At 38.5% G+C, this 25,583-nt stretch overlaps 1 protein-coding gene across 8 annotated transcripts in view; it reads left to right on the forward strand.

Moving 5' to 3' along the window:
• The first annotated feature begins 7,826 nt into the window (after positions 1-7,826).
• HEATR5A (HEAT repeat containing 5A) overlaps positions 7,827-25,583 on the forward strand; it is a 66,918-nt gene continuing 49,161 nt past the window's right edge. The window contains exons 1-6 of one of the 8 annotated variants that reach the window (XM_055805050.1): positions 7,832-8,130; positions 9,860-10,017; positions 17,497-17,580; positions 19,067-19,326; positions 20,380-20,591; positions 25,042-25,150. In XM_055805050.1, coding sequence (XP_055661025.1) covers positions 19,201-19,326; positions 20,380-20,591; positions 25,042-25,150 — 447 coding nt within the window. In that variant the 5' untranslated portion in view covers positions 7,832-8,130; positions 9,860-10,017; positions 17,497-17,580; positions 19,067-19,200. Of the gene's footprint in view, positions 8,131-8,493; positions 8,513-9,859; positions 10,018-14,435; positions 14,455-17,496; positions 17,581-19,066; positions 19,327-20,379; positions 20,592-25,041; positions 25,151-25,583 lie in introns of those variants that run through there. The other 7 variants (XR_008747374.1, XM_055805065.1, XM_055805048.1 and 4 more) reach the window with 7 other exon arrangements.

The raw sequence follows: 25,583 nt of genomic DNA on the forward strand, positions 1-25,583 counted from the left end.
TCTTTTATATACAGTGTTGGCACATTTGGGGCCCCATTCCCAGCTGACCCCCTATGCAGTACTGTCATAAACATTATTAACATATGGTGTTAAGAAGATAAAATGGGAAATTCTGTCTTGTCAGACAGTAAGAACAGAACAGCTATGTTAAAATGTGGCAAATTCAAATTTGATTCAAGTGCATTCATCCTGTGAGTCAAGTTTCTCTTTTACTGCAGCATCATGGTTTTTGAAGTCAGTAATTTAGAAGAGTTCAAAGTGAAATTAGGCAATTATATGGTTTGCAGTAATTATCCAGAATTCCCATTTAAATAATTAATTCTTCTGGAAAAGATTTAAAACCTCATGATTAGCTGGCATGCCAGCTTGTGCAATCTTAAATTGAAGGTCAGTGGTTACAAATATCCTGTCTTCACCTTATTTTTAAAAAAACATAACTAAACATGTAACCTGCAGGCTCAAACTGTGTCATCACAATAGCATCTTTTGAACAGATACAAAGCTTATAGTTCTGGTAAGAGTAATAAGATTTTTCAGATTAACATAATACATGGTTAATAATTATAAAATACATGGTTAATAATTATAAAATACCTAAGGATGTTGAATTCCTGCTAACTGGCACTCTCACAGTTGAAAATAACTATTCACACTAAGAGCCTGGAAATATTAGCTAGGTCCCAAATGACATATTTATTCATTAATAATTAACAGTTATGATAGACATGAGTCATATTCTAAGTTCTTACTAGTGACATTTCAATAAGATTGTCCAGATGTGAATAACTAATAAAAATTCAGTATGATCTGTGTGCTTGAAAAAACTTGTTTTATTCCTCTTTCTGTTGGAGGCCAAATTCTAAGAAGTGCTGAGTAATACCACTTTTTACTGACCTTACAGGAATTGTGGGTATTCAGTATATCTCAAGAATTGATCTTTTGAGGTATAATACAAAGTCTGCAGGTTTTAATTTTAGTTTTTTGTCCTGGCTCCAGAAAGATCCTTGGCAGCCTGGCAATTCGTTCTCTATATTTCAAGTTCTGCAAGTTCTAAGAGGAATGGGCTTGAAAATGTTTAGTGAAAAACAGACTTCAGACCAAACTCCATCTTGTACTGACCTCTCGTAGAAAACACATAGACATTTGTGTATATTTTAGTGGCTTTTGGGACCAGACAGAATTCTGGAGTTTCTGTAAAAAGGTGGGATCTTGGTGAATTATCTGCCAGTTTCTGATTTACTTGTGTATCCATCTTGGAATACTGATTTCTGCAGTCTTCTGCTCTAATAATTGGCAGTTTGTTGAATGCTGTGCCCTTTGTACTGCTTTATTTATATCTAGTATTGATTCATAATCCATCTGCTGAAAGAAGCCATTTCTGAATAACACGATGGACTGTACTGATGAAAAAATTGATTAAAATTTTTTCAAGGCCAAATGCTCATTCCTTTCTGCCATGAATATATGCTTTAAACAGATGACCTGACACTGCTTTAAATAACTTCTGTTCTATGACTAGACAAAAGCTCAAATAATTATCCTGTTCTATATTTAAAGAATAGCTATTGGAAGATGCTTAATATTCCCCACTTCCTTGAAATAAACTATAAAATCAGGAGTCATCATTATGCTATTCTAGTGTGGCCTCCAATTCAACTGTCACACAGTAATTGTTACATGAGGTTTCTGCAACCTTGTTTGCAGCGTACACACCCAGCGTGTCTAAGCTGAGAGTGCGTGGACTATGAACTGTGCCATAAAACTAACGAGTTCGGGTGCAGTGGCTTGTTTTCTAGTCAGCAGTATTCTTGCTTCCTTCCCATGCCCTTTGTGGAAGTACTCACCTCTGCTGCTACATACAGTATGCAACGTACAAATATTAATCTAGAACTGGAAGGTAATAAACAGCATGTAGTCCAGTAATACTAGTAACAATGCTGCAACTGTATTGCTATTGCTAGTAACTGTCCACAGGCTCTGTCCTGAATTTACAAGACCTGAGGACAGAGGTTTATCATGTGTGCTTTTTCTGAACTTTCCCTGATCTTGGAGCTTTGGTTTTACTTGATTTAGCTGTAACAACAACTTTTCTAATGACCGGAGACTGTGGCTAATTTTGGTTTACTTTTGCTTTGTATGGTGTAACCACAGTTTTCATATAGATATTAATAATAAGTAGTTATTCTCTGTAGAATGATGTATTTATGACTTTAACATATGTTACAGTGTACAGAAATAAAGGCCTGTTGGAACAGCAGCAACCTTGAGAAGTGAAGACACCAGCTGCGGTGTAACGTAGAGGCACGGGGTGATGAGAGATGGGGCAGAGACTGGCACTGCAAACCCCAAGGCTATAAACAACTTGCCAACAGTCAGTTAAAGAAATGCAGACCTGAAGCTGGACAAAACTAGTCTTGGGGGTAAAACAGAGAAGAAAGAATGAGTGTCTTAAGATAAATGAAATACAAAACACATAGTTGCAGACTAGTGAAGAAAAAGCCATTTCTATTAGAAAACACGTAAAAATAGCCCCAGGTGGGAGAGAAAGAAAAAGAAACCATAAACACCAGCATCGTACTCCTACACGCACAGGACTTGGGATGTTGTTGATCCACTGTGCTCCCTCCACCAGCTGGAAGCCACAGGGAGATGAAAGGGTAAGCATGACACCAGAAGGCATAGGTACTAGATAGCACACGCGTAATGATTTTAACTGTAGTAGTATTATTGAGACTTTCTATAAAATGTCCTTGGTTTTATTTCCTTTCTTTTTCTGCAATAATTAGATCTGGACTAATAATAATTCTTTGATTTGACTGTTTAGGTTACAATTATATTAATAATAAATCTCATGAGACTTTACACATAGGGTGGGTTTCTTTTTGCCCATAACAAGATTCTGCACCTAACAGCTCCTGCAGGCAGTTGCTTCCCCATGCTGAAATGGCACCCACTTGATGGGCTGCTAGATATTAGCCAGCATCTATGGTGGTTTTCACCAGGTCCTTTAATGCAGCTGTGATGTCTGATTTCATTTACCACAAAAGCTGCATGACACTTTCTTTCTTCATTGTGACTCAATGCAATCACTGCTCTTTGGCCCCTCCTTAAGAACAAAGTTCCGTCAGTCTGAGGCATCTACTTGGATTTAAAAGTACGATCTAGTGAATCTCTATCTCACCTCTGGCATAAAAACAGCTTCTTTGGAGAAGGAGGTATGAATTTTTTAAGCTTCCATTATTTTCTGCTTTAGTCTTTAATAGTTTCTACTTTGCTATCTGTCTGGCCTCCTTCAAACACATAAAGTTTCTCTTCTGAAGCTGGAGTGGCAGTATGCCACAGAGGGCTAGAGTGGTCTCCGGAAATCCACAGGCATTACCTGAGGTCTGCCACCAAACCCCGATGTGACTGGCTTGATTGCTTAACTTCTTTGCATCTCAGTTCTCATCTAATAAATGGCTATTTAGGTTTTTTCAGTGTGTTGCTACTTAAGACTACATTGAACAAAATAATGTCTATCACCATGTTTAGTGTACTGCACATTACAGTGAGGCTGGATTCTCTGTGAGATCCATCAGCTGCTGCTTTATATCAGAAATCAGGGTCACAACTGCTGGACAACAAGAGAACTCAGACCTGTCTCCTTAAACTCTTTCTTGGGAAAACAGCACCCAAAATTTGAGACTGTCTCTTAAGAATTTGGTGAATTTGGTATCTCCTATTCCTTCTTATTTTCTTGAAGTTCTTTGTCAGCAACTCAAAATTTGTGAATCCCTACAAGATTCTGCTACTAGAAGTGCTGTGCAGCTATAGTTAAAAAGTAAATGGTATATGTGGACAAGAGACAGAAACAGCAGTTAGAATAGCCTGAATAGGATGAATGTATTGCCCATTTTCTATTTAAACCAATGCTGTCCACTAGTTCAATTACTGCCAGTGTGTGGCTTTGGGCAAAGCAATTTTCTGCTCCACTTTTTCCACGTGTGAGACAAAGAAAGAGTGAAAATGGGGGGAAAAGAGGTTTAAAACCACTGATTTTTTCCTCTTTTACTAAAGGCAAAAAATCACCTCTATTCCTCTTCTTGTGTCAGAAGGCAGTATGCACTCACCTCTCTTCACCTTTGTTGGAGCTACAGGAATTTGCCTTTCACTACCTCCTACTTCAGCCTCTGCCTCACAAATGTGACTTAGGTTCGTGTCCACAGAGTACCTCAATGAACGATGCAGTATCACTACAAACAACACCCCATGCTATTTCTAAAAAAGGAATGACACAGACAGCATGGAAAAGCAAATAAATGGTATTCCTGTCCCACTGTTGATATATATATTTAGGTATCCTGTAACTCTGAATTTAACATTGCTTTCCATTCACTTTCATTCTATTGCCTGCGAAAGTGCCACAATATATGCCCTATTACATCAGTATGTATTAAAAATGTGCAAGTAAGGAGCTTAAGGCTATTTAGATGCACTCCATTAGAAAAGAGATTGCAACGAAGGTTTTGCATTGACAGTGAAAGCAAAACGTTCTTGGGAGGCCTTAATACTCAGTTGGCAGTCCACCCCTAGATCTCATTAATGTTCAGCTAATTCTTGTCAGAATACTTTATCCAGGATTCTTCAGGAATTCAATATTAAAATTCTAAAAAAAATGTTATTAATTTTTACTACAGAAGATTGATGAGATGTATGTGTTGTGGTTTTGATAGGACTCATTTCCCTTTCTTATTTCCCACTTCCATTTTGGTAGTTGTATCTAACATTATCTAGGCCTGCATAATACTTTTATTTATGTTTTAGGATTAAAAATAACAGCAGGACTGTGTAATTGCTTGGCAGGAATTCAGGCCTTGTATTTTGCAGTAGTACAAAAAGCAACTGTGTTGGGAATGGAGAGAAGTCTAGCAGTATTTAAGCATGAAATAAAACAATATACAATTTTCAATATTCAATGTATAAAAGAGAAAGATTGGTAACTAAGGCTCTGCAAAAGCTAGGACAGAACACTGTATTGGATTCCACATATCTCCAGAAGGCAGCTACTCTAGGGACCTGAATGTTTCACTTCTGGAATTAGAAACACACGCGTAGTTAGTGTCTCTACTGAGGGAACACTGACGGACAGCCATGGATGCTAAGGGCTGCAGCAGTTCTAGAAATCAGCATGTTATAATGTTTGTAGGCAGATTAATAACCTTACTTAGATAAAAGCCAAATCTAAAAGACCTTAATAATCTGAGTCTGTACTTAAATGGGTGTGTTGACTGTATAACAATTGCAAAAAGTAAGTAAAACTAAATGTTTGATCTTATAATTAATCTAAATAAATCAAATTACTTGTTACGGATTTAAAAAACATAATGGAATTTGGTTTTGTTTGCTATGTATTTATTTGGTGATGTTTCATTTGCTTTAAAATCAGGCCCCTAGTCATGTGATTCTTACTCGCATATAGATGGTCCCACTGAATTCAAAGGAGGAGTACATTCTTTTCTATTCCTCTAGAGTCACTGAGGGTTATAAAGCTGTAAGAAAGAAAATATTTTGCTCAGAGGCATATGTGACTATATAGATATTCTATTACGACTGGAATTTGTATGGCAGAACTGATTCATGCTCTAAATCGGTCAGCCCACTTTACTGAAACAGACTAACTAATGAGAAGACTAATCTGTAGGTTTGTGCATTGCAATTATTTGCCAGTTGCTCACTTTATTAAGTAATTTGCTATTGAAGCTCAGTCAGGACTAATGGGGAAAGGGGAAATTGAATTAATACATGGTGAATACATTTAATTGTCCTATTTTTGTCTGTTTTGGAACAGAATACTATGAACTTCTATGGCAATATTTTTTATTTCAGATTGAAAAGGGGAAAGATAAAAATGTCACGCGTCAACTGCTGAAGTAGATGCTCATTTGAATCAGTGCATGTTAACACTCCATTGACTTCGCTGACCAATTTATGGAAAAAATCATATTAAAGAATCAAGGTTAGCTATAAATCCAATAAACACGGATTCTTACCCTCATGTAAGCACTGCTGGCACAAAGCAACCCTAAAAATTATTCCAGATTTGGTTTTGTTTGTTTCTGAGCTAAACATGATCAATTCTTCACAAATATTACCAGGTCTTTCTGTTACCTCAGGACTGTCAAATAGAGCAGCCTTTGTTTTTCTGGAGTTCATTGTGGGAAACGTCATAGCACCAACATTCCTTGAATATAAATAGTTCAGTTGACCTTTCTCACAAGTTGAATGGCAGATTGCTTTATGCTGAGCAGCAGCAACTCATCTTCTGATCAAAATGAGGTTAACTGAGCAAATAACTCTTTCCTGGGGGTTTGTTATTTTCGATAGCAGGGGTTAACACCTTCACACCAGTAGGAGTCTGTAGAGTCAATTTCTGTGAAACACGCTATGGAGATAGTTTTCTGCTTCACATTTGAGGCATTTATGTATTCTTCATTACCACATCCATTGGCAGAATTTTTTTGCATCGATGCTCATGTTTCTTTATCACGGGTGATTCAGTAAAAATGAAACCAGTATCCATATATGGTAATGCAGCCTGGTGCTCTTGGCACCTATAGCAAAATGCACTCAGGCAGTTCTGCATGCACTCTGTGAAATATTCCTCAGTGGTTATCATCTACATGACTGAATACAGATGTTCACAGAGGATCACACTGTATGTAAATGTGGAACTTTTTCGAAACTGAATTTACAAGCTTATGTAAGGGTTAGACATGATTTCAGCTCCTGCGCTTACATGTCCCAGGCATTATTCCCTCCCCGTGATGGTTTGCACCACTTCAGAGAAGACGGCCCCAGAGAACCCAGTTTGTGGAGAGGATTTTTAGTTTTCTATTCTGAGATTTAACCAGTGTCACACTGTGGGAAGAAAAAGAAAAAAGATTATCTTTAAGATTGTTGTCTAGTCAAAACCAGTCTTCAATTCCAGAAGGCATTATTTCTTCACCAACTCTGTAGCAGCAACTAAGGTATTAAAGATATTAAATTAAAACAGAACAGCTCAATCCCACCAAACTAACTTGTTGCCAGCAGAAACTGGACCTGATGTTTGTCTTCTAGTTTGCTCTGCTAGGTAGTTAGCAGGACGCAAAACAGTCCAGATGAGAGTGGACATCAGCTACAAACTGCAATAACATTATTGTTTGTTTATTTTTAAACTAAAAAAAAGGTTAAGACATATTTTCGCCTTAAGACAGAACTTAAACCCTGATGACAGAATTCAGAAAAGAAAATCACCCCAAAAATAAATGTTCTCATGTCCAGTGAATTCTTGTATGAAAATTTCAAAGGGTGGAAGTTATTCCCAGTGATGCAGCAACATCTTTCATTTGGAGCACGTAGGCAGCAGAAGAAACCAGATGAAAATCCCGGGGGACCCTGTGCCTGGCCTTGTCAGTAAGACACAGAGCGACTCCCTCATTTGGGATCCCATTTCCATTTGGGTGCAAAACTGACACCGGTAAAACCCAAGTGCAAGAACTTTTGCAGATGTTGGGTTTGACAGATGAGTGGGCGCATAAACGGGGTGTTTCTGCCACTGTGCTGGCGCAGGGCTCCGTGCCCCTCAGGAAGCACAGGTGGGTGCCTGCGGGCAGGCGCTGAGCAGAGCCAGGGACGAACCTCGGCGGTGCCGACCCAGTTACCTTCAAAAAAAAGAAGCCCCGAGGGGATTTTGTGGTGCTGCTTTCGGTGGCAGCGCGCCAGCTCCGGGCTGCGCCCGCCCCGGGGCCTGCAGCGCCGCCGACCGCCCCCCGGGGCGCCGACCCCGGCCCCGCCGGCCCGTCGCGGCTCCCGCCCGCCGCCGCCCCGGGCCCCACGCTCCCCCGGGCCGCTCCCGCCCCTGGCAGCGCCCAGGCCCGCGCTGGCCCCCGCGGGCGCTCGATGGCTCCGGGCCCGATTGCACAGCCCTGAGCAACGGCGGCGCCCTCCCCACTCCCCGCCCTCCCCCGCCGGCGGGCGGCGGCGGCGGCGGCCCGGGCGCAGGCCCCCGCCGCCCCCCCGCGCCGGAGGAGGGCGGGCGGACGGAGCCGAGCCCCGCAGCGGCACGGGAGCCTTGCGGCGGGGCGAGCCCAGCCACGCCGTGCCAGCCAGGTACCGCGGGCGGGAGGGGAGGGGCGGAGGGCGCCGCTTCTGTCCCCTCAGCCGCCGGGGCAGGCGGGGAGCGGGCGCCCGAGGGGCTGAGGTGGGGAGCGCGGGGAGCCCCGGCCGCCGCCTGGGTGAGGGCTCGGAGGCCCGGCGGGGGCCACGGAGCCGGCGGGGGCGCCGCTAAAACAGCGGGGTGTCCCTAAAACGGCGGGGTGCCAGGCGCCCGCCGGGCGGGAGGGAGGGGATGCGCGGGGCGCGGCGCGGGGTGAGGAGTTGCGTGAAGGCGGACTGAAGGGCCGGGGGCAGCCGGGGCGCTCGCTGAGGGGCTGCGGCTGCCCGCGGCCTGCGTCTGGAAAGTGCTCGATCACCCCCGGAGCCGCCGGGGCGGGTAGGTGGGCGAGGCAGGCACGTCGGCTCTCCCGCCGGCGGCCGGACGGCTCCCGGGCTCCCTCATCCCGCACCGTCCCGCCCCGGCGCTGCGGGGCAGGTCTCACCCTCCTGAGGGGCGTGGAGCAGGGTCCCGCCGGGGGGCGAGGGGAGCCGCCGCAGGCGTGGTGCCGGCCGAGTGTCGCCCCCCCGCGCCGCACGGGTACGGGTGCCACGGGGGGGGGCGGGAGAGCGGCCGTGCCCCTGCTCGGGGCAGGCGGGAACGGGGCGAGGGCGGGCGCCGGCCTCGTACGGGCCGGTGCAGATCCTGAGGCGGCAGGGACGGATGTGGCACTCGCTTGCGGTGGGGTTGCATGGGTTTCGGGTCTGTTTTTTTATTTTGTTATAAAACTTGGTACTTAAGTATATTCTGGGGGAAGGGTAGCGGTGCTGCGCGTTCTGGTATGCAGGAATGTTACTGCAGGCTTCTGCAGCTTGGATTCCTGGCTGTCAGGGTAGCACGGTGAGCCGGTCTACACAATATAGCTGGTGAAAAACTGCACAGGGACTTAAAACCCATAAAGTTGCATTAGTGTTGACATTTTGGAGTGAGAGAAAGAGTAATAGACATCGCAAATTTACTTCAAGTAAGTAAAGTTTATTGAGATAGGCGTGGGAGGGTGATAAGAGAGGAGGAAGGCAGATAAAGTTGAGTTCAGCTTTGTGCTTCTGTAAATGAAATTAGGTACTTTTCTAAGTTTGGATTCATTATTTGTAATGTTTAAGTTTGGGGGTTGCCTTAGTAAGATGAGATATTTATACTTTTGGCTGTGAATTGTACCAAGCTTTTTTTTAGCCTCATATGTCAGAAATATTTTCCCTGTCTTCAGAAATACTCAAGCTATAGTGTATGCTTCGGTGTTTTGCTACATGATGTATATAATCTCAACTCGTAAGAAATAACAATTGAGACCCAGAAGACAGATGACATCTGGTTGTGTGCTGAATGGAGTTTGAGTTTCTTTTCCTTTTCCTGGTGGTTTGACACAATGAGAAGGTGCGGGGGGAAGGGAGGAAGCCAGTGTAATGTTACACTAAGTCTAGCGATAGGTTGAAGCTTTGTGCTTTATTCTTGAACAGAGGATTGTTTTTATGGTCAGTAAAAAATCTGAATTACTGATCAGTTCATAATGTTGCATACGAACGTGTCAAAAGCTTTGATAATCAATCCAGGATGATCTTCTGTTTTAAAATTCAGAACATCCTAATGAGGTGGGAGGTTAGAAACACCTTCTCACAAAAATATCTTCAGTTTGTGGGATGTTTGTCCTATTCAGTTTTTACCATTACATTTTCTACTCTTTTTAAGGAAGCAGAACCTTAGAGAAGACATGAAGTATGTCTACATCTACATTGCAAACAAAAAAATCTTGACATCTCTATGTGGTTACATTTTTTGAGCTGATTTGGAGTTTTCTTTGGGGAACAGCCATTTAAAATATCTAAAGAATCAATCATTGCAGTGAGGTATGTCAGTGATTTATGCCTGGATAGGGGTCTCTGATCTGCCAAACAAGTCTCCTGCAGAGCCTGCACCTGTGAGGGCTTCTGCTGCTCCTGAATTTGTGTCGATGTGTTTCAGTGCAGTTGAAGTCTAGTCATAGCACTAGTTTAACTAGTACTATGCTTAGTAGTACTAGCTTATAGTATAGTACTAGCTTACCTATACTATAGATAGCTGTAATGATTTTCAGGAAAAATAAGTATACTTTTCCAGGATTTTGGGATATGTTCATCAAAAAATTCCTGCTAGGCTAGACTGGATTCAGTGTTTATCTTAATGGAAAATTGGTAGCTAAAATCAGCCTGCATTTTGGATTATCTATATCCATATCTATTACCTACTGTAAGTAAATTTAACATTTTATCCAAGAACTTAATTTCCTGTAGCTGCTGTCACTGTGGCAAAAAATCCACCCTGTCAGTATACTTGGTTTGATATATTTTGTCCATATTCGATAAACAGTATTGCCTACAACATTGTCAGGAATAAAGCTATGTCCAGATATATATTGAAAATATTGTTAAGATTTAGGTGGGTGTTTATTCTTCTGTGTTTTTTATGCACTTGCCTTGCTGTCACACCGGTCTTCAAACCTGCAAAGAAATAAAACCAAAGCATTCTATGCATTTTTATTCAGACTGGAGCTAGTTACTGCTATTTAAAGTTCGGTTTGTAAAATTTTGGGGAAAAAAAAAAACTTCTAAACTCACTTGACTTACAGATATGACACGGGTTTTCAAACTGTTAGAAGCATTAGTTAGTTTTTTATATGCAGTTTGCGAGGTTGCCTTTAAATAAAATCATGTTCTGAGATCTCTGTAACGGAGCCAACTTTATCTTTTGAGTGAAACTTTCAGAAATGAACCTAGATAATATTTAAGAGTTGTGAGTGCTAGGGGGGACAGAGTGTGGCAGTAGTGCCTGCTGTGGAGCTCAGGAAATGGTTGATTTATGTTTCTCTGTAACTGACTGTAGCTGTTTCTTGGTTTTCTAGAATAGTTATTCTTGTGTGGAGATAAAGCGAAGATAAGAAACATGAAAGCAAAGTATATGTACTGTTTAACATGATGAATTAATGTCATCCAAAATTTGAGTGTTAAAAAATGTCTTGGATGCTTTTTGTTGCTGAAACAGCTATTGCATTTCCAGGCACTTTTTTTCAGGGTATTTTTTTCTCTAATTATGTCAAGCTTTGTCCTCAAAACTTCACAGAAATCATTCAGTATTCCTAGAAGACATTGTCTTGTTATTTCTTTCACACTTCAGCAAATGTATATTGTGTTGTAGTTCTTACCAATGTCACCGTTATGTATGAGGGCTGTGGGTGGTCACATTCTTTGTGTTAATATTTTTTAAATCAGCAAGCCCAAAACAAGGATTCTGATCGATTTCACTTAGATCTTAAGCATTATTGCTTTTTCAGATACAGGGTGATTCTACTGAAACTTGGAAATCGATAACGTTTGATAAGCATTTAGCTAGGAAAACCAGTCGTTTGGAACTGTTCCTGTGGGAGTACACAACTACTTTGTATGAGCATCATTGTTCACAAAACATCAAAATACACCACTTTTGTTTTGCAACACAGATGAAAGTAGCTGAGAAACTTAAGAAGAATTCTGTTTGGGCTGTGCGCTATTTGTTCTTTAGCACAGCGTGAAACGCTGTGTGAACACGGCAAGACCTACATGGAAGATGCAATATATGAAGATGCACTTGAAATGCATCTTTAATGAGTACCCGTTTGGTAAATGCTACCAAATTTTCAATGATAGAATTTTCCTGGGGCAAATTGCTTCATCCAGAACACTGTTAAGCAGAAGAAAGCCTGAAAGAAAGGGTGTTGTTTCAACATCTGTGATTTCAGAGTCATGTTTCTTAAGCTGGATAATGTAAGTGGAAGTTGTCCTAGTCTGAAATCTTCAACAGTAGTTAGAGGAAACGGATGGTTGTGTAATGATCTGTTATTGTGGCTCTTAGTCAAACAGATACTTCATTGCTTCTTGCTGTTTGGGATAAGCACGTGATGCAAATGTGTACATATTTTTATTTAAAAAGGAAGATAGCTTCGTTTGTGAGTGTGGAACTGAATCCCTTCATAACACAGAATATGCAATAAAGCATGAGACTCAACTGCGAGATTTACTATCTGGTGCGTTTTTCACATGCTAGTGCACTTAAAATCTGATACAAAGAGTTACAGTTCTGCTTCAGTTAAAAGTCTTAAAATTTTGCATCTTTTCCTCTGTGGCTTGATACTCTTTTTCCACGTGCTCTGGGTTGTTGTCTTGTGATGACTTTCTCTTGTGGCCTGTTCTTGCAAACTGCTGTCGAACATCACTGTTAGTTTTCTTTTCTCCTTTTCTCCATGCTTGCCTTCAAATTTCCCTACTGCTGACCAGCGTAACGTAACACTGCCATATGCCTGGCATTCTCATGGTAGTATATTAATTCGGGATGAAAAGGAATCAAGTCTGTCTGATGCCAAGGAGTAATTTGCTCCAAATTGCTGTAACTGATCACTGATAAATTCAAGCATGTGTCTATGCATTGAAAGACTGGACTCTGGTTTAATAACCTCTTCATAGTCCTCCTCATCAAGGGTTTAATCAATTCAACATACCAATGCATCTGCTAAAGAAACAGTCTTCAGGGAAGTTATCGTTCTCTTTCTTCCCCCTGCCCTTGTCTTGGTGCTGAAATGCCCTAAATTTGCTTGTATGTTTTCTCTGAAACAACACACGAGAAAGCAGTGAAAGAACACATGAAATTCTCAGGTTTTTTCCAGTTGAATGCATGGCCAAGAGTGATTGGCACTGCTGAGCACATTGACCCCTCTGCACGTGTTTTTTTTTGGGACCAGCAGTTACCTGCCATTGCTTCACGTGGCTCTGCGGAGCAAAAACTACAGAGTTCTGTATACAGAGAAAAGACACAAGTTGGCTGAATGCTGAAGATCCTGCCACACAAAGGATACTGGAGTACTGATGTACTTACGCTGACACTTTCATTTAGCTTTTCCTTCTCTTACTGAAGATTTTGAGGCAGATTTTGCTTCTATGTGTTAGTTGGTAGTACTCTGAAGAAGTCAATAAGTAAACAAAGGCTGCCCTGTCTTTTGCGTAATAATTAATACTTTTCTCTAGCTGTTGCATATCCCCAGTTCAGTATATTTACAGTGTCTAAACTCCAAGCTCATCTGAGCTGGAGTTGTAGTTCTTTCTTTGTTTCTTATCAAGATGTTAAGATTCTGTCATTTTAGTTTATTTAAATTATTTCTGTGTGTGCTATAAACACATATAAATGCTATAGATTACAGCTGAAGATAATGGAATCCTTCATTTCCCAGGCAATCAAGTCTCCTGTCTGAAGTTGCTGGGAATTTGATCCTGCACTTTTCACCTCCTCCACACCTCCATGCCTCCTTCTGTTTGCCTACTAGCATAAACAATACACTATAACTACTGAATTTTGGTCAGTGTTTCATTCATTAATAGCTGAATTTGGCTGGTGCTTTAAGGTGGTGTTTCAGCCCAGCTGGCAAAAGGAGCATCATACTCAGTTTCTCTTGTCAGAAGTAAGCCCGAGGGAGCTGGGCAGGAGTTTTGTTTGTTTGGGAGATACTCTAAACAGGTATGTGCTAGGGCTTAACATAGGCCTGAGCATTGATGGTCTTGCCATGCAGTCAGCTCAGATGCATGGGTAATGATCATCCCATTAAACTTTTAAAACTGCTGCAGGAGTAACATTGATCTGAAAACTACTAATGACTAGAACTAAACGCGTCACGCTGGAAGGCTTTCTCTTAAATATATTGCTTCACTTGTTAGATGGATGATAGATCTTGCTTTCTGAGGAGAAAAACATGAATTTGAAATCAGTTAAAATAGCACTGTGATGGACAACTTGAAGCTAATGAACATGCTTCAGCTCTGTATTTCAGCAGTGTGATGGTTATGGCATTGATTGTGTAGTCAGCCCAATGGCAGCTGTTATGAAAACACTGGTAATTATTGCTGGTCATTTTTAAATCTTACTTGTTACTATTACCCATTACTCGTTTTTTACTATTACTCATTACTGGCAATGAGTAATAGTGAACATTTCTTAGAAGAATAATGTCATTTGTACTTCTCTGCTAGACTAGTCTTTGGTACAAAATTGAGTCCACATTTTTATTATATCAGATTTAATGCAGAATTATTTTAATACTTGTGATAGTAGAAAAATATAAATAATTGTTAAGATAAGTTAAAAGGACCTAGATCCTCATCTAGATTATATTCTAGATCCTCATCTAAGTATCATGCTCAGAGAGCTGAGGTTGATCTGATTTCTGTTTGGGCAGCATGTGTTCCTGGCAAAGAGAGACAAGCTGCTGGAACAACACGAAATCAAATGTGAGTGATCTTTAAAGAAATTTAATTTCTAAGTACATACTTGATTTGTGGAGTAGTTTCCATTGCTTATGCTGGTCTTCCTTGAAGTAATGAGTCATAGTTTAAAGGGTTTTTTCAGTGAGAGATCAGTTAGAAGTCTGTTTTAGTGCAGATTGCTTTTTTTGCTTAATGGAGACACAAACTGTGCCGTGAGGTGGAAGGAAGGAGAAAAGTAAAATTCATTAAGTTGCCACTATTGCTTATAGCTTTTCATTTTTTGTGTATTAATTTTTGTCTTAGACTTTCATGTGAAAGAACTGCAACAGTCTATGGACTGCTTCCCTCAGCTTTTGAAGCCTGAGGAGATTACTTATCTAAGAACAGGGGTGATGTGTTGGTTCTCATAGTTTAAAGGCAGTTACTAAAGACAGCTACTCAGATCGATCTTACCCTGGTTCAGTTACCATTATTTATTTTTTTTATAAGAAGACTGCAAGTCCCTTTTTTCTCTTTGTGGTTAGTCAGGAACTTAGAAACTCAGTTGCTGTCCCCTTTTAATGCTTGATTCATGCTATATTCCTTTCAATTCACAGGACAGCATTCCATCTAGTGCTGGTACTAAGAGCTTTTCTGAGCTCTTTTCCGATCAGTCTTGAAGAATCCTGCTTGCCAAATCAGCAGTAGGCAAATGAAAAATTTTTCATCAATAATAAGTAGGAATAACTTTTGCCTTGTCCAGCAAATCTTTGTGACAGTTTTGTAGCATAGTATAAATCTAAAATAAATTTACCTCGTAGGAAAAAAGAGGTATTTCTGATTGATCTGCTTTTGTAGCACTGATGGGAAAGTAAATCTTGTTATTACTTCAGTTATCTAAAGACAAAACCAAAAGGATGGTGCATCATCCTAGCTAGAAAATTAAGATATTTTTTTTTATCAGCCATGTATGCCTTTTCATTTTTGTTGATGGCATAGTACGTGTTTTATTCAATTATATGTCACATTTATTTTTCCAGATGTCTTTTTCAGATTGAGAAGCTTCAAAATGATAGTACCAGGGGAAAGGGACTATCAACTAATTCAACATTTTTAAACATGGGTTTCATGTGAATATAGATGCATCTTTTCATGCTTAGGTTGTACTTGCATCGATTTACTAGTGTGCGATAATGTTCAAGAAACTGTAATACCTGCAGTGGCTGGTGTAGCCTTCAGCCTTTCATCGTACTTGCAGCCCACCACGTGTCTGTGCCACGCCTCTAATTACAGCAGAGTTGCACCCATGTCTGGATGATATGTGTTTAGGTCTGATGTCTTCTTCTGCACTTAGGAATTGCCTAGTAACAGCTTGTATACAATTAAAATGTATATTTTAAACAATATTATATTTTATTAAATATGTATGTATTTACTATTAATCAAGTGCAGCTTGTCCCCACATTCTGTGCTTGTGTTCTGTTTTACATAGCATTGTAAGCACTGTGCCTTTTGTGTTTTTCTCCACTCTGATTGCAAAACCGATATGCTGCAGTAAAAACTTGATTCCCTACGTTCTTGCCTTTCTTCTCAAGTTTGTATGCCTGTGCCGCTTTTTTATTACTATTTTTGAAGCTTCATAAGTATCTCCTGGTGTGCAGGCTTACAGCTTATTAAAGGGAGTCTCAATAAGTGTTTGGGATAAGTTTTTTGAATAGGGTGGAGAGTGTACTGCATTGTATGTAGCTTCATGGAACCCAGGTTTGCTTGTTGACCAGTGCTGGAAAGATCAGGTCTGTGAATTTTTTGCTGCATGGGCAGTTCTCAGTTTCTACAAAATTAAGTCTTGCATAATAAACAGTCAGCCTCTATAATTCAACACTGATAGTCTTTCCTTTGAGAAATGCTAGTGTTTCTAGCCATGTTAGCAGGTTTTCATTATAGAGATCAGCAACTACACCATAATATTTTTTTTTTAACTTAGACACCCCCCCAAATCTAGATTATTTTTGCAAATGTGTGCTATACAGTAGAAGTGTTTTATTTAGAAACAAGTTACAATAATAAATTGATGGGGTTGCTTAGGGCTTTGTCCAGTCAAGTCTTAGAAACCGCTACGGTTGAAGGTTCTGCAGCCTCTCTGCTCCAGTCCCAGTGGCTGATAATCCTTACAGATAAGATCTTTTCTTCTATCAAGTTGGAACCCTCCTTGTTTTAATTGATGACACTTCTTGTATTATTCCCTCCCATACACCTCAGTAAAGAACCTGTCTTCATCTTCTTGGTAACCTTCCCTTGTAAAGGCTGCTGTTAGGTCCCCTGGAGTCTTTTCTTTACCAGATTGAACCAGTGTTCAGTCTTTTAAAGACTTGATTGAAAAGTAATTACTTTTAAAGTAGCATGCAATCTGTGTTTCATATCCTGCCAGACTAAATTCAAGTGGAGTGAGGTTTAAAAGCAAATGTTTTTGCCCAGTGATTCTAATATTAGAATTATATCTGGGAGTTAGGAGAATGGATTGGTAGTCTTCATGTCTTGTTGTATCCATAGTCTTGTACATTAATTTTTCAGAACAGTTGAGTTACCTTTGCCCGTTCTGCTGGTTGTCGATTTTGACATGAATGCTGACTGGTTATTTATTACTTAGTGATAAGGATGTGGAAATTTATGATAGCATTCCAGACTAATATAATATATTTTTTTGCACCTATGCATTTTCAGATGTGTTGAAGTAACATAGGTCTTACAAAGGCACTGGGATCATCTTTCTAGAAAATAATTTTGATATTTAGCTCTCTGAGCTTACTTTTTTTGGTTTAGAATTTAGAACTGATTTAACAAAACAGAAATAAAAAAGGTGGTTTCCATAGTGAAATGAACCAATTATGGTGTGCCTGCCCAATTTAAATGTAACATATAAAGAGCTAGTAATATTTATGGAGCTCCAGTCTAGTGCCTGTTTGGTGAGCTATTACTTAATAAAAATTGTCAGTATTGCAAGACTTCAGAATTTCTTGTTTTCTGTAGAACAGACACTTGTATCTTGTGCTTTCCTAAAGGTGATCTTTATGTTAATTCTTTCTCTAGAAAATCAAGTTCTTGACGTCCTTTATTCAAGAATCTGGAGCAAGAGAGACACATTTTTTACCATGAGGAGAAATTATCTGCTAGGTAAGTTAATTGCCAATGCATGGCAACAATCTGTGATCTGTTTGGTTGGGGAAAACAGCTGTGACTTGTAATCCTCAGCTGAATATGTAAGTTGAATCAGTTTCTGTGGTAGTAGGTGATTCAGAGATAGTAGACACTGGCACAGGCCTTAGGTGAGGAAAAAAGGAGTGATTGTGACCTCTACATGTAATTTCTGTGCTAAGCAGTGATGAATCTCCACTCAAATATTCAGTGAGATGTGTAATCCTACTTTTTTTGTATGTTGCAAAAACTGAGGATAGAATTCAGTTCTGTGAGTGTTCTAGGAGTGAGATAACTGGTAAATTGGGAACGTTTTTGTACCTAGGCAGATAAAATACGTGTAGGTTTAATGAGCTATGCGTATTTATCTCTGCCTGTCATTTTACAGTGTGGTCTTTGTCAAGCTGTCTGGTATTTCAGGTAAATTTGAAGTGATAGTTCATTATAGTAAATCAGATCTGACTGATTACCTTTGTGAGTAAATTTTACATAAAAATATGTAGAAAGCAGTAAAGATAGCCTGCTGTGCATTTGATGACAACCCAAGTACTGAATTATTTACCATTGCTTTGTATTGGCTATTTACTGTTCAATGGACTATTTTACACTATAATACTGCATAGGGAAAAAATATGTGTTCACCAGTCTTGGTGACCTCTGGAAAGGATAATTTGTCTGGGAGTTTAAAATATAGTTGACATTCTACCAGAATCTCCTTGACTATTTTTGTTTGCGAAGTCTACAGAATGTTATATTTTGTAGTTTGAGGCTACACATTGTTTGAATAGTGGAGGAAGAAAAACAAAGGCTATAAAAGTAGTATTTTTTATCTTGGTTTACTTCTAGTTATGCTTATTTACAATGTGTAAATTCCTAAAACAGTCCAAGAGATATAAGTAAAACATAGCTTCTTTTGAACTTTGAATTTTTGAAAAATTCTTGTTTTGAGGGAGGGTGTTTGAAAAAAGGCAGCGTTAGAGGTTTGTTCAGCAGTGAAGCTTTCTTTTTTTCTTTGTGCTTTACTGTGCATTGAGAGTACAAGAAGTGTTTGAATAATATGTTAGCATTTATATTTGTGAATATAATTAACAGTAGTTTGTTAGGTGTAGGTTACTGCCATTGCTGCACTTAGTTCTAGATAGCAAAAGTCATTGAGCTTGGGGCTGCTTGGTCGTTACTTTCAGGTATAGGTGTGATCAGGTACTAGAAAACCTCACTTCATGCAAAACAAGAGGAAGGAAAAATAGTGAGAACCCCTCTGATATATTCTGAAGTATATTTAACTTTGGCATATGATCTCATTTCCAAAAACATTTAAGCATTACTGAAGCCACCTAAATAAAACTACTGGGTTTTGTTTAATTTATTTTAAGTTTTCCTTTGAAAAATTAGTTTTAATAAGCCAAGCATGAATATAATATGATTGCTGACACTCTAGTAAATATTTTTTTCTTTTTCTGTTTAGGTGTTCAAACTTCTGATTCAGTCATCAGATATTAATGAGGGAGAAAGCCTGACTGAGTAACACCGTTCTGGTAGTTTTTTGGGGTTTTTGTATTCTGCAGTATTTGAGGAGAGATTTGAGGAAAATTGCAAGGAATGGAGTTAGCTCACAGTTTACTACTAAATGAAGAAGCGTATAACCAGCTTGGTGAATTTCAAAAAGCAGAGTTCATTTTTGAATGGTTGCAGTTCTTGGAAAAACTGTTACCAGTGACTAGCAGAGTAAGTATAAAGACACTTGAGAAGAAAAACACATTACAGAGCTATTTTTCTCTGTCTTTTTTTTTGTCATTTTGCTTAAAAACCAAGAGCAGTATTCCATTTTATTTGCTTCATGTCTTTTATATACATGCAATGAAAGTATGTTCAGGGTTAGCAGTAGCTTTTTAAGTGTTAGAAATATTTGATCACAGCCCTTCAAGTGACGGAGCAACTTGTCCAGTGAAAGGGATGTCTAATACTTTCTTTTTTTAACTCGGATTATTACTGCCAGATTTTGCAACCCCATGATGAAGAATGGCCATCATGCTTCCACCTAGCATGGCACAATTATTTGGTAGTTCTCTAGCAAGCCAGAACGTAACATCTTTCTCTTAGTTTTTTATTTTCCTAATCAAACGATAAAAGATCTATTTCCAGCCAGCTCTCCAATTGGCTCAGTGTTTAGTGTACAGTGAGTAGGATATGTGGATATATAACAGTAAACCAACCTAGATAATGCTGTTTAGGAGTTATTTGTGTTAAAATATGAAATAAAATACAATGCCAGGCTCTTTCTATTTTTTTTTTTTTATTTTTTAACGAGCATTTAAAATAGATTTAAAAAATAGATGATTGTTTTAATGGAAGTTCTTACCTTTCTAATGTTCAACTTCTTGAAATTCTGCTAATGTTCTTTTTTACTACTTAAATTACTATATTTCTATTAATTATTTTATTTTAAAACAGGCATAAAAGAAGAAAAAAAGGCAGTTTTGTTTTAGTAAGATATAACTATACAAATGCCACAGGGAAGATACACTGGAAATGGTGCTAGAAAGAATTATGCTCTGAAAAATGTGATTTGGTTTTTTTTTAAGAAGATTAATAAAATAGTCATATATTTGAGATGGCTTTTCTTTAAGTGGAAAGGAACAATAAAATTTGCATTTTTAATTAAGAATGTCACATTATCAGAATGTTAATAATAAAAATTAAACATAACTAGCATTAATTGTCTTTTAACTAATTTTTAAAATGAACTGAAACTTAACTGGTTACGGATTTTATTTCCAGGCTGACATAAGGGAAAACCAGAAGAAACTGGTTGAACAATTGACTTCTTTATTAAACAATTCACCAGGACCTCCTACCAGACGGCTTGTTGCCAAGAATTTAGCTGTACTTTATAGCACTGGAGACACTTTTTCTGTTTACCAAACAATTGATAAATGCAATGAACTCATTCGGAGTAAAGATGATTCACCAAGTTATCTGCCTACGAAACTGTAAGTTGGGTTTTTTTTAACCCCAAACTTCAAATCCAGTAGTAACAAGAGAGACAGATTTACATGGTGAGAGGTTAATGCTGGAGAAGGTGTGCTCCCTCATTTCTGCCTTTTGTCTGGTAGAGCTTTTACCATATGACACACAAAATTTGGGAGCCTCCATGATTAGTATCATTATTGTGGGTGTATCTAGCTGTAAAAAGTAATTTTTTTTATTACACCTCTAAAATTTTTAGACTTGCGTATTACAAAGAGAAACTGAATTCATCTGAAACCTGAAAGCAAATTCAAATTGCTTTCTTCCCTCTAGGTATTACAACAATTTTATTTTAATCATTTAGTATATGCTGCCTTCAGGGTAAAATTATGAGTGGTTAAGTACTTGTGTAGCATTTTATATATCCCTTTCTGTGTCTTTACTGGAAAGTTTTGAATAAGAATTCTAGGTATGTGTTGGGGGGGAAAAACAATTTCAGTACTTGACAACATAAATTGCCCTTGAAAGTTCAATAAGCTGAAAATATATTTTTCTTCTTTATTTAGAAGTTTCTTGTTACGATTCACATAAACATAACATAAAATCAATCACATTCAGATACTTTAAAATCACATTACTTTTGAAGCGTTTAACACAGAAGCAATTTGGTGGCTCTTGGCAGTTGGGGTAGATTGCATATGTTAGAACAAAGTTTGACCAACCTAGATAGCTAGTGTTTACTGGATCCACTGGAAAGAAATGTCTTGAGTGATTTGAAAGATAAATTGAAAGATTATGAGTGTAGGCATGCTAAACTTGTTGCTGCCGTGCAGAACCATAATGACTGTGGTATGCTTTAAGGTAATAGAGTAAACTGAGCCCAGTTTCTGCTTTTATGTTTTTGTTCAGTGAGGGGACAAAAGCAGCTTGTAATACATATTGCCATATTGAATAAACCATGCTTTGCAGCAAGTTGGACAAACACTGCTTGTTACAAAAAAAAGGTGAAGAAAGCTTTTCATAAGTAATTTACTTCAAATTAAAAAAAGAAAAAAATATTTAGCTGATATGAAGCATCTGAGTTAACTACCAGAGGATACATAATAAAACAAAGAATGTGGTAGTATCAGGAACCAAAACTGTAGAAGACAGATCTCTAACCAGGCAGTTGAAAATCAGGCCAGAGAGAATACCAGCGATGAATAATTGAGTTATGAGGGGGCAGGTGTTTGAAAACCAAAGAAACGGTAGTAACAGTGCTGAGAAGAACAGCAAGAAAGGCAAGTACACAGAGAAGTGTGAACAGTTATTGCAGGATGTGAAACCAAATCTTATGGTGCAGAAATTCTATGAATAACCTTCATTCCTGAAACAATGCACATCTTTCACTATAGTGAAGGAAACTAAAAATAAAGGTAGAGATAGTAAAACATCATTGTGCATTAATGATACATGATAGAGCAGAGCAGAATTTATCTTTCTCGTTTGCTTCTTGTGCTAATGCTGTTTCTGACAACCCAAAGTGAAGTTTCCTGAAAATAGATTTTTGCAAGGAGTCAGCTGTATTTTCCAATACCATAATATTTTTTTTGTTTCCTTCTTGTTGCAATTGACCTCTTGTGTAGTATTTTAAGAATAAATTTGCTATAAAGGGGCTTAGTCCTGCAGAGTAAATGACTGCTATACTACTGGCTCCTGAACAGTGAGATGCATTAATGTCATAGGTGAGTTGTAGTAGGGGGCTGAACTCTGCGGGTCTTCTTTGTTTCGTCTGCAAGATGACATACTGGACAAAGTGGCATGATGTCAGCATAGCGAGGAGGGATGATGCAGGCCATTGGCAGTAAGGCAGAAATGGTAAGTAAGGAAAATGTTAGGTATCAGGAGTCAGAAGGCAGAGAAGTAGCTAGGGGGGGACAGGTAACAGTGGTCAGAATCCTGCCAGGTATGTAGGCAGTAGTGAGGAGAGAAAATAAAGACATGAATTGGAGAAAAAGGTAGCAGTAAAATATGGTTTACTTCAAAAAAGGTTTGGAAAAGGGATTTCTCATGGTACTGACACTGAGACAACAGGCTGCAGAAAAATAAGTGGAACTACAGAACTCTTCATTGAGTAAAATGTTTCATTCTTGGCTGCAAGTATATGGAATACTTTGTGTTCAGTGAAGAAAGACTGCTGCTGCTTTTTTGGTTTTTTCTTTTCTTTTTTAAAATCTTGATTAAAGTGGTGTCCTTGTTTGCCATCTGTCCTTACTGAGCATACATGCCCATGCTGTCTGGTAGCAACACTTTGCCATCATTGTTCACAATATGTTGATTCACCTGGAAACTCCTTTAAATAAAGTTTCTAGTGAATTGTTCTCTTACCTCATAAATTATCTTTTTTCTTGTTTGGTATAGGTGGAAGATGGAAATGTTTTATGCAGACATTGTAAACAGAATCATAGGTGCTTATCTTCTACTAAGATGGACTGTGATGCAAATGCTGTATCAGATAAACAGGTCATATGATGTGAACACAGCTTACTCCCTTAAATTACAGTTTTTAGAATATTTGCTAGGACTGCTTTTAAACCATAAGCTTTTTGAAAGCATTTGGCTGGTCAGCAAACTTTCATAGCTGATCTCAGTGCTATTTTACCACACGTATAAGTATCATAGTTCTGCATTTTTGTTGATACCTCTCCCAAGTATCATTTTTTAAGGGAAAATTTGAGAGAAAACAGCTTAAATGGATCTTATATATGGAGTTGTATAGCAGTTTGGAGGTGGGCTGCCAGGGAAGAAAAAACACAGTCAAAGAGGCTTTTGCCTGCAAAACTTGTATAAATTTACAGGCTTCCTTGGAAACTTCTGGCTATTGCTTGTGATTTGACAAATAAAGTGACTCAAGAGTTCATACAGTTTGGACTTGTGAAGAAACATTTGTGGGGGAGAAAAATAGCTATAGAGTCACGATACAGACCTAGAGGGCAGCCAGAAGAGCTTCCGAAGTCCTGTGCTTTGAACTTTTATAGAAACTTCAATACTGATGTGCAGAAGTAGCTGGATTCTCTCACTTTGCCTGACTAGATGTTCCTCATCAACAAATACTGCCACTTTGTTGCTAGAACTCACTGTTAACGCTGATTGACTCTTTCATACAACATCTAAACACATGGCAGTACAGCCAACCATGGAAGAGTGTTTGCAGTTAATACCCTGATGTAATAAGGGTAGTTATGCTTTGTGTTTGGGTTTTTTTTTAATGTTCGTTAAGTATTCCTTCTTTGAATTATGATGTGAAATATATATTATTTAATCTTGAAGTTAATTAAAGAGAGGATCTGTGACCATCAGATGATCAATTTAGTAATATGATGGTGCACTTGTAATTTTATGCCCAGACACACCAAACTGTTGGTGTGTACTGAGCTGGATAAAAGCAATAATGAAAAATGTTGCTTTAATGAAAACAGGATTTTGGTATGATAAAAGATAAAGAATATCAGTTTTGGTTTTTTTACTGTGCTTTGTCATCTAGGGAATTACTGTTAATATTAAATGCATTTTTCTTATTAAGAATGTGTTCAATATGAGATTTTAAAATTCTTTATGGGAAATGGATTTGGTGGGGGAATGAGTAAAATGTTGCTTTGTTGAAGGGGGTGCTGAGCAGTGTCACTGCATATTTAAGTAAGTCTGGCCAAAGAGCTGAAAGCTAATTAAAGATATAATTTCCTTTTTCCTTGTATTCATAGAATTAGTTGGTTTAATTATAGATCTGTCAATACAGAGCAAGATATTTTTGTTAATTAATTATTAAAAGGAAAACTATTTAGTTCTTTCTGCTTGTTTGTTTGTTTTGCTCAATCTTTAGCAATTTTTAGATGCTAATGAGTGCAGAGACTCCAGTTGTCAGGTATTTCACCTGGAAACTAAATTCAGAATCTGTGTGCAGTGAAAAGGACATGGGCTTATACTTTAATTTTCTTCAAAGCGTTTCCTTATTATGTATTGTTATACATAAATGCCAACATTTTAATTACTAGACCATTTGCAGTCTACTGTTGACCATCGAGTTATAAATAAATCTGTCCCTGGGTACTTCTAGCAGCATCTGCCATAGCACAGTGCCATAGACTGCATGATGCAAGTCATGCTTAGTTAGAGATTGATGTTAAATTTTAAAGGTAGATATGAATATTGTATTCCTGTTGTAAAATTAGTGGAAGATTGTATTCCCTGTATTCCTGTGTTATCCAGGTTACTTTCCCTTCCCAACCCTTGTATCTGCATTTCTTCTAGAGTGTGAGTATGTGTGCCACACACAGGCCATTTTTTTTTTTTTTCCTTTTGATAATCCACTTACATTTTTGGGACATTATATTTAGTTATTTTGTTGTTTGCCCATTGATTATCTTAGTCGTCTTAATCCCTTTCATCTATTACTGCATCCATTTTCACGCGTCTTTGGATTTGCTTTTGTTTTAGTGCTGCGGTGGTATGCTTGGGCTATTTATACAAAAAATTGGGAAGAATTTTGGGAAACAGTTTTACTGACACCGTTGGGAATGTGCTTAAAGCAATGAAGAATGCAGAGGTATTGGAACAGCATGTTTAACAAATGATTGGAAAAATAATAGGATGTTTACTGTTGGTAGCTGAACCAATGAATAGGAGAAAGTGCATGATACCAAAATACGAAAAAATTGTGGAAAGTCATAGGAAAAAAATCAGTGTCTAAATTTCAAAGAATTACTAGAGAGTTAATGAATTATAACTATGAAAGGATCAATCATAGCCATTCTCTATCTCATTTCATGAAAGAACTTGATAAACTAGAAAATTTGATTACCTTATTAATGAGAAAATTTTGCTCCAGCTTGTACTTCATGTTTTGAGTTCTAAACTGCTAGTGACTACTTTCCAGTAGAACATAGAATTACTATTCTCACTTGCGTGTAGACCTATAGAGCAAGTTACCTGCTTTAACTCACTTCAGCATAAACAGATCTCCAAAAGTCTAAAAGACC

This window comes from Falco peregrinus, chromosome 1, assembly GCF_023634155.1.
Source record: "Falco peregrinus isolate bFalPer1 chromosome 1, bFalPer1.pri, whole genome shotgun sequence".
Lineage (NCBI taxonomy): Eukaryota > Metazoa > Chordata > Aves > Falconiformes > Falconidae > Falco > Falco peregrinus.